Source organism: Cebidichthys violaceus, unplaced genomic scaffold, assembly GCF_023349555.1.
Source record: "Cebidichthys violaceus isolate CVI_PGR_0920_01 unplaced genomic scaffold, fCebVio1.0.p SCAF_73, whole genome shotgun sequence".
NCBI lineage: Eukaryota > Metazoa > Chordata > Actinopteri > Perciformes > Stichaeidae > Cebidichthys > Cebidichthys violaceus.
In genome coordinates, this window is record NW_027176957.1 from 290,001 (window position 1) to 310,445 (window position 20,445).

At 36.2% G+C, this 20,445-nt stretch overlaps 1 protein-coding gene across 1 annotated transcript in view; it reads left to right on the forward strand.

The window, feature by feature from the left end:
• The window catches only part of LOC137891973 (zinc fingers and homeoboxes protein 1-like), a 21,573-nt gene extending 1,532 nt beyond the window's left edge, over window positions 1-20,041 (forward strand). Inside the window, exons 2-7 of the mRNA XM_068736853.1 lie at window positions 1-142; window positions 1,869-1,995; window positions 2,830-4,053; window positions 4,517-4,648; window positions 14,034-14,477; window positions 17,439-20,041. The exon at window positions 1-142 is cut by the window's left edge and continues 503 nt beyond it. Of these exons, the coding sequence (XP_068592954.1) occupies window positions 1-142; window positions 1,869-1,995; window positions 2,830-4,053; window positions 4,517-4,648; window positions 14,034-14,474 (2,066 nt within the window). The 3' untranslated portion in view covers window positions 14,475-14,477; window positions 17,439-20,041. The remainder of the gene's footprint in view (window positions 143-1,868; window positions 1,996-2,829; window positions 4,054-4,516; window positions 4,649-14,033; window positions 14,478-17,438) is intronic.
• The last annotated feature ends 404 nt before the right edge of the window (window positions 20,042-20,445 follow it).

Below are 20,445 nucleotides of genomic sequence, written 5' to 3' on the forward strand. Positions count from 1 at the left end.
CGCTGGCTCAGGTGCTGTCGGCGCTGCAGAACCAGCAGAACTGCAGTCAGACGCAGACGCAGCTCCTCATCCCCATCAGCAGCATCCCAACTTACAACACGGCCATGGACAACAACGTCCTGCTGGTCAGCGCCTACAACAGGTACCCGCCGCTCACACCACTGTCTGCCAGGTAGCTTCTCCACCCTCACTGTCCGTCAGCTAGCTGCTCCACCCTCACTGTCTGCCAGGTAGCTGCTCCACCCTCACTGTCCGTCAGGTAGCTTCTCCACCCTCACTGTCCGTCAGCTAGCTTCTCCACCCTCACTGTCCGCCAGCTAGCTGCTCCACCCTCACTGTCCGTCAGCTAGCTGCTCCACCCTCACTGTCTGCCAGGTAGCTTCTCCACCCTCACTGTCCGTCAGCTAGCTGCTCCACCCTCACTGTCTGCCAGGTAGCTGCTCCACCCTCACTGTCCGTCAGGTAGCTGCTCCACCCTCACTGTCCGTCAGCTAGCTTCTCCACCCTCACTGTCCGCCAGCTAGCTGCTCCACCCTCACTGTCCGTCAGGTAGCTTCTCCACCCTCACTGTCCGCCAGCTAGCTGCTCCACCCTCACTGTCCGCCAGCTAGCTGCTCCACCCTCACTGTCCATCAGCTAGCTTCTCCACCCTCACTGTCCGTCAGCTAGCTGCTCCACCCTCACTGTCCGCCAGCTAGCTACTCCACCCTCACTGTCCGTCAGCTAGCTGCTCCACCCTCACTGTCCGTCAGGTAGCTGCTCCACCCTCACTGTCCGTCAGCTAGCTGCTCCACCCTCACTGTCCGTCAGGTAGCTTCTCCACCCTCACTGTCCGCCAGGTAGCTGCTCCACCCTCACTGTCCGTCAGCTAGCTGCTCCACCCTCACTGTCCGTCAGGTAGCTGCTCCACCCTCACTGTCTGTCAGGTAGCTGCTCCACCCTCACTGTCCGTCAGCTAGCTGCTCCACCCTCACTGTCCGTCAGGTAGCTTCTCCACCCTCACTGTCCGTCAGCTAGCTGCTCCACCCTCACTGTCCGTCAGGTAGCTTCTCCACCCTCACTGTCCGTCAGCTAGCTGCTCCACCCTCACTGTCCGTGAGGTAGCTGCTCCACCCTCACTGTCCGTGAGGTAGCTGCTCCACCCTCACTGTCCGTCAGCTAGCTTCTCCACCCTCACTGTCCGCCAGCTAGCTGCTCCACCCTCACTGTCCGTCAGCTAGCTGCTCCACCCTCACTGTCCGTCAGCTAGCTGCTCCACCCTCACTGTCCGTCAGCTAGCTGCTCCACCCTCAGGAGTGTGTTTAACTCTGCAGAACAATCCTGACTAGAAGAGAGAACTCAAGAATATGTCATATGTGCAGATTAACACGGTTATAAAGCCATAAATCATGAGTTGAATAACGGTGTAGTTTAAAGAAAACGGTCTCTTCAATCCCGCCGGCGGGTTTAGGGTTCAGAGAGTTGAAGGTTTTAGTTTTTATACTTTTATTTGGAACAAATCCCATGAAAAGACCGAAACAGAATGTTTAAGTAAACAGAAAATGAATTGGAAACTATTGATAATAATAATGGAGTAATCATTATGTCATGATCTCTATTTTTGTCCCTTTAGTTCGATATCTTTAGTTTCTGTAATCGTTCATCAAACTGTTGCACAATAGTCTCCTTCAGGGTTCATAAAGCTCTGTTCTGTCTGTCTCATGAGTAACACGTCTTGTTTGAAGGTGTCTCATAGAGACCGGAGACACGTTGTTATGAATAAACAGAAAAGTGAAGTGAGTGTTCATCACAGCCCCCCCGAGGTTTTTACCCTGTCTTCACTGTTGTTGTTGTTGTTGTTGTTGTTTGTTTGTTTGTTTGTGTCTCAGGTTTCCGTACCCGTCGGTGTCAGAGATCATGGGTTTGTCTTCGCAGACGAAGTTCAGCGAGGAGCAGATCAAAGTCTGGTTTTCTGCTCAGAGGCTGAAACACGGAGTCAGCTGGACGCCGGAGGAGGTCGGTGCTCATCGGGTTTAAACGAATCACTCGGGTTTTTACGGGTCCAGAACTCTTCCTGACCCTCTACCTTTTTACCTTGTTTTTTAAACGTTAGCCAAGTACTTGATTTAGACCTCCGTTTGGAGAACGAGGAGGGAACCCTAAAGGGGTACTTGAGATGTTTTGAGCTGTGTTTGTAGGAGGTAACATCTCCATAGTGGACGGATTTTACACAGTAAAAAGTCTCCGATCAGCTGAAAACCAGCTGCTGTCGATCTGCAGTCGTCGCTTTATTACACCATCAATTGTTCCCATTTTTATATGTATTTTACATGTTTTGTTCATCACAACAGAAGTTTGTTCTTCCAGTGATAAACCGGCTCGTCTTTTCTCACCACTTCCATCCAGCTGTGTGTTCAGTGTGCCGCTGACACGATCGCCACAGAACAACAACAGCGCCGCCAAACTTTTAAGGCACCAGAGTTGGATTCATGTGTTATTATGATTTATTTTATAAGAAACAGAATGGGGAAAAAATGGGGGAAGTAGAAATCCCCCGAAGCAGAGATTCTGTCTTGAAATTAAACGTGTGAAAGTGTAGGATGGATAAATATAGATTTAGGTAATTTGGACAGTTATTATTAAGAATTCATATTTATTTTCGATAAAGGAAGCAATAAGTTTGCTAGGAATTCATGAGGAATTGTGATTTATAAAGAATGACAATGTTTCTATTCTTTACTTGATTGTTAATCTGATGTGTGTTTGACTTCCCACCAGGAAGAATAGTCCACCAATGCTACTGCTAAAGTGCTAATGTGCTAAAGTCAGGAGTAACTCTTCTCTCTGCAGGTGGAGGAGGCGAGGAGGAAGAAGTTCAACGGCACCGTGCAGACCGTCCCTCAGACCATCACCGTCATCCCCGCCAACATCGCGGCGGCCGCCAACGGCCTGCAGTCCATCTTCCAGACCTGCCAGATCGTCGGCCAGCCGGGCCTCGTCCTCACGCAGGTCTCCGGCAACGGGAGCGCCGTGCCGGTGGCCTCCCCGATCACCCTGACGGTCGCCGGCGTCCCCGGGAACCAGCCCAAAGCCGCTGAACCGTCCGCGACGGAATCGAAGACGGAGATGTCGGCCGGTGCTCTGGACGCTTCTTCGGCGGCGGCCAAACCCAAGAAGTCCAAGGAGCAGCTGGCGGAGCTGAAGGCGAGCTACGGCCGCAGGCAGTTCGCCACCGAGGCGGAGATATCGCGACTCATGCAGGTCACCAAACTCTCCAAGCGAGCGATAAAGAAGTGGTTCAGCGACACGCGGTACAACCAGAGGAACTCCAAGGACCACCACGGCGTCCTGCTGAGTGAAGCCCCGCTCGCCAAAGCGCCGGGAGGAGGAGGACGAGGAGGGAGGAGCAGCGGCGGCAGCCTTAACGACAGCAACAACGGCGACAACGCCGGCGCCGCCGCCACCATCGTCATCGACTCCAGCGACGACGCCAGCGATTGCTCCCCGACTTCCGCCAACGCCCCTCCGTCCGGTTCCGCCGCCAACGCCCCTCCGTCCGGCTCCGCCAGCGACCCGCGGGTCAAATTCCGCCACGCCTTCCCCGACTTCACACCGCAGAAGTTCAAGGAGAAGACCCCGGAGCAGCTGCTCATCCTGGAGGCCAGCTTCCAGACATCGGACACGCCGCCGGACGAGGAGCTGAGCCGGCTGCGCGCGGCTACGAAGCTGACGCGGCGTGAGGTGGACGCCTGGTTCACCGAGAGGCGGAAAATGCCCTCGAAGGAGGAAGAGGAGGAGGAGGAGGAAGACGACGACGACGAGGAGGGGAAGGTGGCAGCGGGGGCTTCGTCCACGCCGCCCTCCGGCAGGAAGGTGGTGAAGAAGACGCGGGAGCAGCTCCACATCCTGAAGAAGGCCTTCGTCCGCACGCAGTGGCCCACGTCAGAGGAGTACGACCAGATGGCGGAGGACAGCGGTCTGCCGAGGACGTACATCGTCAACTGGTTCGGAGACACGCGCTACGCCTGCAAGAACAGCAACCTGAAGTGGTACTACCTCTACCAGAGTGGGAAGGTATGTGGTTTTATTTTTTATTATTATTTCGACAAAAAAAAAAGTACACATTCCTCTTATTTTATTTTAGGGCCCGAGCACCGACGCAGTATTATTATTCTCATATGTGTTTCAGTGCAAAAAAACGAGGTGCTTGGGATACTGGTAAGGTTTTGAAATTGTTATGGCAAAAATTGCAGTCTGACATATTGGCTCGATAGCGCCCCCTTTTGAGTAACCCCAACACTGGGTTTCACCTAGCTGTATGAAATTTGGTAGGTAAGTGTAACGTGATGAGACGTACAAAAAAATCCTCTGGGAGGTATGCCCTAAACCAAACCGGAAGTCGGACATTTGGAATTTTATGACCGTTTGTTTGACCATTTCAAGGCGCCGTACTTTAACGGACTCCTAGAGATTTAATTATATTTGTACTTCTTTGGAGAACTTTTACTTGGAAAAAAAATAATAATTTGTGTTTAAGGTGGACGAGGCGCTGAACGGCGGAGTTAAGACCCAGAAGAAGTCCAGGAAGCGTTTCCGGGGTTGGTCCAGGAGGACGCGCCGGCCGTATCCCTGCAAACGCTCGCCACAAGGGGGCACCACCCCCATCAAGGTTTGTGTGTCCAGTTTATTAGGTACAACCAGCTGAAACTAATGCATACTTTTGAAGTAGCTCCTCATAAGACAAGTTTCCCTAAATGTCAGCTGTTTCAAACTGTTTGAATTTATACTGTTTGACATGTTATACTATGACTTTTTATGACTTTTTTCGACATGCTATACTATGACTTTTTTCGACATGCTATACTATGACTTTTTTGGACATGCTATACTATGACTTTTTCGACATGCTATACTATGACTTTTTATGACTTTTTTCGACATGCTATACTATGACTTTTTATGACTTTTTTATATTATGACTTTTTTCGACATGCTATACTATGACTTTTTTCGACATGCTATACTATGACTTTTTTCAACATGCTATACTATGACTTTTTTCGACATGTTATACTATGACTTTTTCGACATGCTATACTATGACTTTTTTTGACATGCTATACTATGACTTTTTATGACTTTTTTTCGACATGCTATACTATGACTTTTTTCAACATGCTACACTATGACTTTTTTCGACATGTTATACTATGACTTTTTATGACTTTTCGACATGTTATACTATGACTTTTTTCAACATGCTACACTATGACTTTTTTTGACATGCTATACTATGACTTTTTTCGACATGTTATACTATGACTTTTTTCAACATGTTATACTATGACTTTTTTCGACATGTTATACTATGACTTTTTATGACTTTTTTCGACATGCTATACTATGACTTTTTTGACATGCTATACTATGAATTTTTTCAACATGCTATACTATGACTTTTTTCAACATGCTATACTATGACTTTTTTCGACATGTTATACTGTGACTTTTTATGACTTTTTTCGACATGCTATACTATGACTTTTTTGACATGCTATACTATGAATTTTTTCGACATGTTATACTATGACTTTTTATGACTTTTTTCAACATGCTATACTATGACTTTTTTCGACATGTTATACTATGACTTTTTATGACTTTTTTCAACATGCTATACTATGACTTTTTCGACATGCTATACTATGACTTTTTATGACTTTTTTCGACATGTTATACTATGATTTTTTTCGACATGCTATACTATGACTTTTTATGACTTTTTTCGACATGCTATACTATGACTTTTTTCGACATGTTATACTATGACTTTTTATGACTTTTTTCGACATGTTATACTATGACTTTTTTCAACATGCTGTACTATGACTTTTTTCAACATGCTATACTATGACTTTTTTCGACATGCTATACTATGACTTTTTTCAACATGTTATACTATGACTTTTTTCGACATGCTATACTATGACTTTTTTCGACATGCTATACTATGACTTTTTTCGACATGTTATACTATGACTTTTTTCAACATGCTATACTATGACTTTTTTCAACATGCTATACTATGACTTTTTTCAACATGTTATACTATGACTTTTTCGACATGCTATACTATGACTTTTTTCAACATGCTATACTATGACTTTTTTCAACATGTTATACTATGACTTTTTCGACATGCTATACTATGACTTTTTTCAACATGCTATACTATGACTTTTTTTGACATGCTATACTATGACTTTTTTCGACATGCTATACTATGACTTTTTTCGACATGTTATACTATGACTTTTTTTGACATGCTATACTATGACTTTTTTCGACATGCTATACTATGACTTTTTTCGACATGTTATACTATGACTTTTTTCAACATGCTATACTATGACTTTTTATGACTTTTTTTGACATGCTATACTATGACTTTTTTCAACATGCTATACTATGACTTTTTATGACTTTTTTTGACATGCTATACTATGACTTTCTTCGACATGCTATACTATGACTTTTTTCAACATGCTATACTATGAGTTTTTTCAATATGCTATACTATGATTTTTTTTGACATGCTATACTATGACTTTCTTCGACATGCTATACTGTGACTTTTTTCAACATGCTATACTATGACTTTTTCGACATGCTATACTATGACTTTTTCGACATGCTATTTTATGACTTTTTCGACATGCTATACTATGACTTTTTTCAATATGCTATACTATGACTTTTTTCGACATGCTATACTATGACTTTTTTCGACATGCTATACTATGACTTTTTTCGACATGTTATACTATGACTTTTTATGACTTTTTTCGACATGTTATACTATGACTTTTTTCAACATGTTATACTATTACTTTTTTTGACATGCTATACTATGACTTTTTTCGACATGTTATACTATGACTTTTTTCGACATGTTATACTATGACTTTTTTCAACATGTTATACTATTACTTTTTTCGACATGCTATACTATGACTTTTTTCGACATGTTATACTATGACTTTTTATTACTTTTTTCAACATGCTATACTATGACTTTTTCGACCTGCTATACTATGACTTTTTTCAACATGCTATACTATGACTTTTTATGACTTTTTTCGACATGTTATACTATGACTTTTTTCGACATGCTATACTATGACTTTTTCGACATGCTATACTATGACTTTTTTCAACATGCTATACTATGACTTTTTATGACTTTTTTCGACATGTTATACTATGATTTTTTTCGACATGCTATACTATGACTTTTTTCGACATACTATACTATGACTTTTTTCAACATGCTATACTATGACGTTTTTCAACACGCTTTTCGACATGCTATACTATGACTTTTTCGACATGCTATACTATGACTTTTTTCGACATGTTATACTATGACTTTTTTCAACATGCTATACTATGACTTTTTTCGACATGTTATACTATGACTTTTTTCAACATGCTATACTATGACTTTTTTCAACATGCTATACTATGACTTTTTTCGACATGCTATACTATGACTTTTTTCGACATGTTATACTATGACTTTTTTCGACATGCTATACTATGACTTTTTTCGACATGCTATACTATGACTTTTTTCGACATGCTATACTATGACTTTTTTCAACATGCTATACTATGACTTTTTTCAACATGCTATACTATGACTTTTTTCAACATGCTATACTATGACTTTTTATGACTTTTTTTGACATGCTATACTATGACTTTTTTCAACATGCTATACTATGACTTTTTATGACTTTTTTTGACATGCTATACTATGACTTTTTTCAACATGCTATACTATGACTTTTTATGACTTTTTTGACATGCTATACTATGACTTTTTTCGACATGCTATGCTATGACTTTTTTCGACATGTTATACTATGACTTTTTTTGACATGCTATACTATGACTTTTTTTCAACATGCTATACTATGACTTTTTTCGACATGCTACACTATGACTTTTTTTGACATGTTATACTATGACTTTTTTCAACATGCTATACTATGACCTTCTTCGACATGCTATACTATGACTTTTTTCAACATGCTATACTATGAATTTTTTTGACATGCTATACTATGACTTTTTCGACATGCTAGACTATGACTTTTTCGACATGCTATACTATGACTTTTTTCAACATGTTATACTATGACTTTTTATGACTTTTTTCGTCATGTTATACTATGACTTTTTTCAACATGCTATACTATGACTTTTTTCGACATGCTATACTATGACTTTTTTCCACATGCTATACTATGACTTTTTTCGACATGCTATAATATGACTTTTTTCGACATGCTATACTATGACTTTTTTCGACATGCTATACTATGACTTTTTTCGACATGCTATACTATGAATTTTTTCAACATGTTATACTATGACTTTTTATGACTTTTTTCGTCATGTTATACTATGACTTTTTTCAACATGCTATACTATGACTTTTTTCGACATGCTATACTATGACTTTTTTCGACATGTTATACTATGACTTTTTTCAACATGTTATACTATGACTTTTTATGACTTTTTTCGTCATGTTATACTATGACTTTTTTCAACATGCTATACTATGACTTTTTTCGACATGCTATACTATGACTTTTTTCGACATGTTATACTATGACTTTTTTCAACATGTTATACTATGACTTTTTATGACTTTTTTCGTCATGTTATACTATGACTTTTTTCGTCATGCTATACTATGACTTTTTTCGACATACTATACTATGACTTTTTTCGACATGCTATACTATGACTTTTTTCGACATGTTATACTATGACTTTTTATGACTTTTTTCGACATGTTATACTATGACTTTTTTCGACATGCTATACTATGACTTTTTTCGACATGCTATACTATGACTTTTTTCAACATGCTATACTATGACTTTTTTCAACATGCTATACTATGACTTTTTTAGACATGCTATACTATGACTTTTTTCGACATGCTATACTATGACTTTTTTCAACATGCTATACTATGACTTTTTTCAACATGCTATACTATGACTTTTTTCGACATGTTATACTATGACCTTCTTCGACATGCTATACTATGACTTTTTTCAACATGCTATACTATGACTTTTTTTGACATGCTATACTATGACCTTCTTCGACATGCTATACTATGACTTTTTTCAACATGCTACACTATGACTTTTTTTGACATGCTATACTATGACTTTTTCGACATGCTAGACTATGACTTTTTCGACATGCTATACTATGACTTTTTTCAACATGTTATACTATGACTTTTTATGACTTTTTTCGACATATTATACTATGACTTTTTCGACATGCTATACTATGACTTTTTTCAACATGCTATACTATGACTTTTTTCAACATGTTATACTATGAATTTTTATGACTTTTTTCGACATGTTATACTATGATTTTTTTCAACATGCTATACTATGACTTTTTTCAACATGCTATACTATGACTTTTTTCGACATGCTATACTATGACTTTTTTCGACATGTTATACTATGACTTTTTTCGACATGCTATACTATGACCTTCTTCGACATGCTATACTATGACTTTTTTCAACATGCTATACTATGACTTTTTTTGACATGCTATACTATGACTTTTTCGACATGCTAGACTATGACTTTTTCGACATGCTATACTATGACTTTTTTCAACATGTTATACTATGACTTTTTATGACTTTTTTCGTCATGTTATACTATGACTTTTTTCAACATGCTATACTATGACTTTTTTCGACATGCTATACTATGACTTTTTTCCACATGCTATACTATGACTTTTTTCAACATGCTATACTATGACTTTTGTCAACATGCTATATTATGACTTTTTTCAACATGTTATACTATGACTTTTTTCAACATGCTATACTATGACTTTTTTCAACATGCTATACTATGACTTTTTTCAACATGCTATACTATGCCTTTTTATGACTTTTTTCGACATGTTCTACTATGACTTTTTTCAGCATGCTATACTATGACTTTTTTCAACATGCTATACTATGACTTTTTTCAACATGTTATACTATGACTTTTTATGACTTTTTTCGTCATGTTATACTATGACTTTTTTCGACATGCTATACTATGACTTTTTTCAACATGCTATACTATGACTTTTTTCAACAGGCTATACTATGACTTTTTTCGACATGCTATACTATGACTTTTTTCAACATGCTATACTATGACTTTTTTCAACATGCTATACTATGACTTTTTTCGACATGTTATACTATGACTTTTTTTGACATGCTATACTATGACTTTTTTCAACATGCTATACTATGACTTTTTTCGACATGTTATACTATGACTTTTTATGACTTTTTTCGACATGCTATACTATGACTTTTTTCGACATGTTATACTATGACTTTTTTCAACATGCTATACTATGACTTTTTTTGACATGCTATACTATGACTTTTTTCGACATGCTATACTATGACTTTTTCGACATGCTAGACTATGACTTTTTCGACATGCTATATTATGACTTTTTTCAACATGCTATACTATGACTTTTTTCGACATGCTATACTATGACTTTTTTCGACATGTTATACTTTGACTTTTTTCAACATGTTATACTATGACTTTTTATGACTTTTTTCGTCATGTTATACTATGACTTTTTTCAACATGCTATACTATGACTTTTTTCGACATGCTATACTATGACTTTTTTCGACATGCTATACTATGACTTTTTTCAACATGCTATACTATGACTTTTTTCGACATGCTATACTATGACTTTTTTCGACATGCTATACTATGACTTTTTTCAACATGCTATACTATGACTTTTTTCAACATGTTATACTATGACTTTTTATGACTTTTTTCGTCATTTTATACTATGACTTTTTTCAACATGCTATACTATGACTTTTTTCGACATGCTATACTATGACTTTTTTCGACATGTTATACTATGACTTTTTTCAACATGCTATACTATGACTTTTTTCCACATGCTATACTATGACTTTTTTCCACATGCTATACTATGACTTTTTTCAACATGCTATACTATGACTTTTTTCAACATGCTATACTATGACTTTTTTCAACATGCTATACTATGACTTTTTTCAACATGCTATACTATGACTTTTTTCAGCATGCTATACTATGACTTTTTTCGACATGCTATACTATGACTTTTTTCAACATGCTATACTATGACTTTTTTCAACATGTTATACTATGACTTTTTATGACTTTTTTCGTCATGTTATACTATGACTTTTTTCGACATGCTATACTATGACTTTTTTCGACATGCTATACTATGACTTTTTTCAACATGCTATACTATGACTTTTTTCAACATGCTATACTATGACTTTTTTCGACATGTTATACTATGACTTTTTTCAACATGCTATACTATGACTTTTTTCAACATGCTATACTATGACTTTTTTCGACATGTTATACTATGACTTTTTATGACTTTTTTCGACATGCTATACTATGACTTTTTTCGACATACTATACTATGACTTTTTTCGACATGCTATACTATGACTTTTTTCGACATGTTATACTATGACTTTTTATGACTTTTTTTCGACATGTTATACTATGACTTTTTTCGACATGCTATACTATGACTTTTTTCGACATGCTATACTATGACTTTTTTCGACATGCTATACTATGACTTTTTTCAACATGCTATACTATGACTTTTTTAGACATGTTATACTATGACTTTTTTCAACATGCTATACTATGACTTTTTTCAACATGCTATACTATGACTTTTTTCGACATGTTATACTATGACTTTTTTCAACATGCTATACTATGAATTTTTTTGACATGCTATACTATGACTTTTTCGACATGCTAGACTATGACTTTTTCGACATGCTATACTATGACTTTTTTCCACATGCTATACTATGACTTTTTATGACTTTTTTCGTCATGTTATACTATGACTTTTTTCAACATGCTATACTATGACTTTTTTCGACATGTTATACTATGACTTTTTATGACTTTTTTCGTCATGTTATACTATGACTTTTTTCGACATGCTATACTATGACTTTTTTCAACATGCTATACTATGACTTTTTTCGACATGCTATACTATGACTTTTTTCCACATGCTATACTATGACTTTTTTCAACATGCTATACTATGACTTTTTTCAACATGCTATACTATGACTTTTTTCAACATGCTATACTATGACTTTTTTCGACATGTTATACTATGACTTTTTTCAACATGCTATACTATGACTTTTTTCAACATGCTATACTATGACTTTTTTCGACATGTTATACTATGACTTTTTATGACTTTTTTCGACATGCTATACTATGACTTTTTTTGACATGCTATACTATGAATTTTTTCGACATGTTATACTATGACTTTTTATGACTTTTTTCAACATGCTATACTATGACTTTTTTCGACATGTTATATTATGACTTTTTATGACTTTTTTCAACATGCTATACTATGACTTTTTTCGACATGTTATACTATGACTTTTTTCAACATGCTATACTATGGCTTTTCCGACATGCTATACTATGACTTTTTTCAACATGTTATACTATGACTTTTTATGACTTTTTTCAACATGCTATACTATGACTTTTTTCGACATGTTATATTATGACTTTTTTCAACATGCTATACTATGGCTTTTCCGACATGCTATACTATGACTTTTTTCAACATGCTATACTATGACTTTTTCGACATGCTATACTATGACTTTTAATGACTTTTTTCGACATGTTATACTATGATTTTTTTCGACATGTTATACTATGACTTTTTATGACTTTTTTCGACATGTTATACTATGACTTTTTTCGACATGCTATACTATGACTTTTTTCGACATCTATACTATGACTTTTTTCAACATGCTATACTATGACTTTTTATGACTTTTTTCGACATGTTATACTATGACTTTTTTCAACTTGCTATACTATGACTTTTTTCGACATGCTATACTATGACTTTTTCGTCATGTTATACTATGACTTTTTTCAACATGCTATACTATGACTTTTTTCGACATGCTATACTATGACTTTTTTCGACATGCTATACTATGACTTTTTTTGACATGCTATACTATGACTTTTTCGACATGCTATACTATGACTTTTTCGTCATGTTATACTATGACTTTTTTCGACATGTTATACTATGACTTTTTATGACTTTTTTCGACATGTTATACTATGACTTTTTTCAACATGCTATACTATGACTTTTTTTGACATGCTATACTATGACTTTTTTCAACATGTTATACGATGACTTTTTATGACTTTTTTCGACATGCTATACTATGACTTTTTTCGACATGTTATACTATGACTTTTTTCAACATGTTATACTATGACTTTTTTCAACATGCTACACTATGACTTTTTTCGACATGTTATACTATGACTTTTTATGACATGTTATACTATGACTTTTTTATGACTTTTTTCGACACGTTATACTATGACTTTTTTCGACATGCTATACTATGACTTTTTTCGACATGTTATACTATGACTTTTTATGACTTTTTTCGACATATTATACTATGACTTTTTTCAACATGCTATACTATGACTTTTTTCAACATGTTATACTTTGACTTTTTATGACTTTTTTCAACATGCTATACTATGACTTTTTCGACATGCTATACTATGACTTTTCAACATGTTATACTATGACTTTTTATGACTTTTTTCAACATGCTATACTATGACTTTTTTTCGACACGTTATACTATGACTTTTTTTGACATGTTATACTATGACTTTTTTCGACATTCTATACTATGACTTTTTCCGACTTTTTCCACCTGGAAAACTAATGCATACTTTTGAAGTATCTCCTCATAATACAACCTCCAAGTCAAAATGTTGGTACTTTTACATGTAAAGTTTGTTTTTCACGTCTCCGTCCTGCAGGTGAAGTCTGGTAAGTCCTTCCTGAAGGACTACTACCTCAAACACCGAGCCCTGAGTGAGAAAGACCTGGACGATCTGGTGACAAAGTCCAGCATGAGCTACGAGCAGGTGAGGGACTGGTTCTCCGAGACCGCCAGGAGGGTGGAGGAGGGCAGGGAGCCCTTCAGCGACGAGGAGGGAGACGAAGAGGAGGACGAAGAGGAGGAAGAAGAAGAAGAAGAGGAGGAGGAGGAGGAGGAGGAGGAGGAGGCTGCAGCAGAACGTGCAGACAGCGAAGGAGAGATGGAGGTGAAAGAACAAGGAGAAGAAGCCACTGATGACGACTGCAATGAGGAAGAGAAGGAGGTGGGGGAAGCCAAGGTGGAGGATGAAGATGAAGCTATCAAGGAGGAGTCTAAAGGTGTCAGCCAATCACAGCCCCAAGCAGAGGAGCAGACATGAGAGGTGAGTTTGATTTTGTGTCTCACGAAACACAGATATGAGCTGGTGACGTAGCAAAGAATGTGATGTCGTCGACAACTCGTTATGAAAACAACCGTGAAGCAAGAATCGCTACGAACGCGATAATTTGACTTTTATAATGGATTTCTAAATATTTTCTATGATGACATACTGTGACTTTTTTATGACTTTTTTCGACATAGTATACTATGGCTTTTAAAGTCATAGTATAGCATGTCATGAAAAGTTTGAAAAAAGTAATATTATAGCATGATATACTGTGGCAAGATTTCATAAAATAAACAGCAACAAAAAATAATTTATTGATATCAAATAATTTTTCTCCAAAGACATTGTAGCAGAGCGGTTGCTTAGCAACACACAAACATGTTAGCACTCTTCTTTGCTGGTACAGGGGTGTTTGTCTGTTGACAGGTTTCATTTTAACTGCACAGAAGCCACAACAGTCCTCCTGTTTCTTCTCTCGCTGTAGTTCTGGCTCGATTGTAGTAGTTCACACCTATTGGCCCTCTCGAACACCTTAAGTTGGGAGACAAAAAAAAAAAGTCATAGTATAACATGTCAAAAAAAGTTAGTAAGTCATAGTAAAACATGTTGTAAAGTTATAAAAAGGTCATACTATAACATGTCGAAAAAAGTAAAAAAAAAAGTCATAATATAACGTTAAAAAAGTCAGTTTAACATGTTAAAAAAAGTCATAGTATAGCAAGTCATTAAAAAAGTCATAATATAACATGTCGAAAAAAGTCATAGTGTAACGTTAAAAAAAGTAAAGAAAGAAGTCATATTATAACATGTCAAATGAAGTCAGTATAGCATGTCGAAAAAAGTAATAGTATAACAGGTTATAAAAAAGTCATAATATAACATGTCAAAAAAAGTCATAGTATAACGTGTCGAAAAAAGTTTAAAAAAGTCATAGTATAACATGTTATAAAAAAGGTCATAGTATAACATGTTAAAAAAAGTAAAGAAAGAAGTCATCATATAACATGTCAAATGAAGTCAGTATAGCATGTCGAAAAAAAGTAATAGTATAACAGGTTATAAAAAAGTAATAATATAACATGTCAAAAAAAGTTTAAAAAGAAAGTCATAGTATAACATTGTGTAAAGTCATAGTATAACGTGTCATAAAAAGTAAAAAAATAAGTTATAGTATAACGTGTCGTAAAAAGTCATAGTATAACATGTAGAAAAAAGTCATAGTATAGCATGTCGAATGAAGTCAGTATAGCATGTCGAAAAAAAGTTAAAAGTCAGTTTAACATGTTATAATAAAGGTCATACTATAACATGTCGTAAAAAGTCATAGTATAACATGTTAAAAAAAGTAAAGAAAGAAGTCATATTATAACATGTCAAAAAAAGTCACAGTATAGCATGTCATTAAAAAAGTCATAATATAACATGTCGAAAAAAGTCATAGTGTAACATGTCGAAAAGTCATAGTATCACATGTTATAAAAAAGGTTATAGTATAGCATGTCGAAAAAAGTAAAAAAAAAAGTCATATAACGTGTCGTAAAAAGTCATAGTATAACATGTCGAAAAGTTTTAAAAAAGTCATACTATATCATGTAAAAAAAAGTCATAGTATAACATGTTAAAAGTCATAAAAAACATGTTGAAAAAAGTAAAAAAAAGAAGTCATAGTATAACATGTCAAATGAAGTCAGTATAACATGTCGTAAAAAGTCATAGTATAATATTTTAAAAAAGTAAAGAAAGAAGTCATATTATAACATGTCGAAAAAAGTAAAAAAAGTCATATAACGTGTCGTAAAAAGTCATAGTATAACATGTCGAAAAAAGTATAAAAAGTCATAGTATAGCATGTCATTAAAAGTCATAATACAACATGTCGAAAAAAGTCATAGTATAACATGTTATAAAAAAGTCACAGTATAGCATGTCGAAAAAAGTTAAAAAGGTCATACTATATCATGTAAAAAAATGTCAATTTAACATGTTATAAAAAAAGGTCACAGTATAGCATGTCGTAAAAAGTAAAAAAAAAAAAAGTCATAGTATAACGTTTCGAAAAAAGACATAGTTTAACATGTCGAAAAAATTCATAGTATAGCATGTTGAAAAAAGTAAAAAAAAGTCATAGTTTAACATGTTATAAAAAAGTCATAGTATAGCATGTTGAAAAAAGTCACTGTATAACATGTCGAAAAGTCATAGTATAATAGGTTATAAAAAGGTCATAGAATAGCATGTCGAAAAAGTCATAAAAAGTTGAAAAAAGAAAGTCAATAGTATAACATGTTGAAAAGTCATAAAAAGTCAGTTAAAAAACAGTTAGCTGTTATCATTTGCTAACGATTTTTTCGACATGTTATACTATGACTTAGTCATAGTATAACATGTCGTAAAAAGTAAAAATAAAGTCATAGTATAACGTGTACTTTGTGTGCTTTGGATGGAGTACGTCTCCTAATCACATCCCCGTTTCCCTCACTTGCATCTTAGTCCCTCCCACCAGGGATGCATGCGAGGAGAGAGGAAACAAGGAAGTATGTTTTGCTGATCACAGCTGGATCATTCGGCTTTAACAGCTGGAGAGAGACTTTTACTAATAATGCAGTGATGATCACTGTGTCTTTGAGTATTTATACACAGTCTGTGGTATTTATACTGTGTCCTGTATATAAGCGCAGGGCCGATTTCTACCGGCGGAATGCGTTCGTCTTATTTATTATTATTTGCATCTGTTTTGAAACCGATTGTGACGTCATTATTAAATATGATTATAGTTTTTAAAGAAGTAAATTAAATGACACAACTATCAAACCGACACTCAGCATTCTTTTCTGGTTCAGGTTCTGTTGTTGTTCAGGCTACAATGAAGACATATTTAAACCAGACGGTGAAAAGTCATCAAATATAAACCAGAGTTTAATCTGTGACGTCACGCAGTGTCCGTTCATCCCACAGCATCCACCGTGGAGACGACACGGAGGACGCCGCGTGTCAGTGTTTCTCAGCTGATGGTTCTGGACCCAAAGGTTGGCCGCAGGAAGCTCAGACAGGGTCCCAGTCACAGCTCAGCTGGAGGACGAGTTCACCAACGGGACGGGTTTGTTGCTTTGGGTCCCGATGCAGCTGAGAAGCACTGCGCCGACTTTAAAGGACAAAGCATCAGGATGTGGTTTCTTCTTCTGATGAACTGTGGGGACCAATCAGACGCGCAGGACGACGCTGCGAGTACGTTTCCAATCCTGCTCCTGTACAAATAACGAGGCTTTTATTTTGATGAGAATGGCGGGGGAGGGAGGGAGGGGGGGGGGCTTTTATGTCATTTTTCTTACTCTAAAAAATAAATAAATGTTTTTACAGTAAGAGGTGAGACCTCGCATGGGTTTTCTCAACAATACAGAATCACGTTTTTCAGAATAAAGGACCATTTTCTTAAGTGAATGTCCTCCAAACAATGAGAACCTTTTGTTCTGAAAGAAGAAAGGTTTTTGTGAATAGACAACTCAAATTAGTGCCATTCTGTTTATAACTTCTGTTTATTAATCAAAAGAAATCACAGCTGGATTCTATTCCATGTCCGCGTTTTTCCTTTTTTGTATTTTTTTTTCCTTTTTTTTTTTTTAAAGTCTTAACGACATATAAATAAAACGGGGACTGAATCCATTCTACTGTTATTATGCTATTATGAGTTCTTTTGAATATGGGGATAATTTGGGTCCGTTCAGTTTCAACAATCAGTTTATGAATTTACCTCCAAACACGAATCACTGAAGAGACGCCGACTCCTTAAAGGGAAGAATCCACCGAAAAAACTCTGCTTTACATATCTGACCAGATTTATTATTATTGTATTTACTATAATAATTATAATCTACATAGTGGACTTAACTTGTCCCACAATGCACCTGTAAAAGTAGCATCATTAAAGCAAGAAACGTCAACCAGAGACCCACAATAAATACATTTTATGAGTCAAGAATAAAATAAAGTTTTATTGGCTATTAAAACAAACTTCAATAAAATAAAATGTCTGTAGTTTATGTGAACAGCTCGGTAGATTATATATCGACGTATTGATCAGACTTATTACACTCAGCTGCCAGTTTATTAGGTGCTCCGAGCTAAAGCTAATGCTAACAGTCCGAATGTGCTAAACTGAGGTGTTTCTATTGTTTTGTCCACCCCGTTTGTATCTAAATAACCTTAAACTGCCTCCGACAGTTGGATCAACACAAACTGAGGATTTATATCACACTGAACTCATTATCTTTGTGTTTCTTTAAAGACGTCACTTTGGGTTCCTGTAAATTATCCGGCTGTTTATCACTTCAACGGTCAAAATAATGAATCAACATTGTAAATAGTATTTAATGTCTTCTTCTTTGGTCTGACCAACAGTCTAAAAACGAATTAACATATTCCATTTATATTAATGATGTGAAATAAATACAAACTCTGGGCTCTGGAAAGTGATTATGACTGTTTATCACTATTTTCTGACGTTTAATTGACAGATCAATAAATCAAGGGAATAAGAGGCAGATTAATCATTAATTTAAATAACATCTCGTGCGTTATTGTGTCCGACCAGCAGATATTCAATTCATGACATAAAATAAAGAAAGTCAAGAACCAGAGAAACAACTTCATCAAACTCCGCGTTTCAATTATGAGCCTCAAACTTTCACTGTTTTCAAAATCGTGTATTTTTGAAAACGGTGAGAGTTTTAGAGTGAAAACAACCAGTTCAGAGGCATTCTGGGAAATGTAGGAGATCTGGTGGGAGTGGCGTCGGCAGTTGTCATGAACTACAAAATAAATTGTGTTTTTTTTTAAGGTGGATTTTTCCTTTGAGCTCTTCATTAAAGCTGATGGCGGAGGATGTTACAGGCTGGACTTCAGTCACAAACCCAAATCATTTCTTATTTGTGTCTTTATAAAAACAACACGCAGATTTATGGACTTATTGAACCCAAAAAACTGTTTTTGTGTCCTTGTCCAAAAAAAAAAAGAAAATACAGAAACTAGAAGGCATGTGTGCTCTACTTCAGGAAACAGGCAACTTTACCTCAGTCAGTTAAGCTACAAACATTTACACTTTAGTTCAATACTGTATGCATGAAAACATGAGTACACAATAATAGTTATGTCTTTCAGATGGCGTCTTCGCCACCAAAGTTTAAAAAACAACAAAAAAAAGACGTTTTTAGTGAATACGGGTGAACTGAAAAACAATATCGTTCAGGTTTTCCACAAGAATTACAGATATTTTAGGGACGAGAACCAACAAGCTCTCGGCTCGGTTTTTAACTTTTCATATGTGGGGTTAAAGAAGAAGAAGAAGAAGAAGAAGGTTTTTGTTCAGCTTCTCTCGTAGGACTCGTTAGATATGCAAACATCAAAGAACAATCAGCTGATCCTCAGACGAGCTCCGTAACTTCAAGCCGCTTTAATAGACGACTGTTTCTAGTACTTTATTTATTTATTATATCTGGACTTTCATGGATATCTTTCTCTCTTTTTTTTGTCTGCAAGCAAAAAATAAAAAAGTTTCAAAAGCAGCTCTGACTCAGATGATGTTTTTATTCCTCCTTTAATCTTTGAAGGTTGCGGGTTCGAGTCCGGACTCATTCACATGTTGGATATCAGTTATTAACATACATCTTTAATTTCTACAGTACATAAATACGATCAGATGTCGGGTTTGTCCACAAGAAAACGTTACAGTTTTAATTTTACATAATTTTGCACCATTATTTTTAGAATGAACGCGCTCTAGTTGAATAAACAGTTTATTATTTACATTCTTCTGTATTTATTTACTGAGAATACTTCATGCTGGTTGTATTTATACTGCAACTTATTTAAAGTCATGAATCAAAGGAATATGATTACATAAAACATAATATAATTCTATAAGCACTTGAGCAGCAGCTTCATTCCCACGTGAGCCTGTTTTATGATC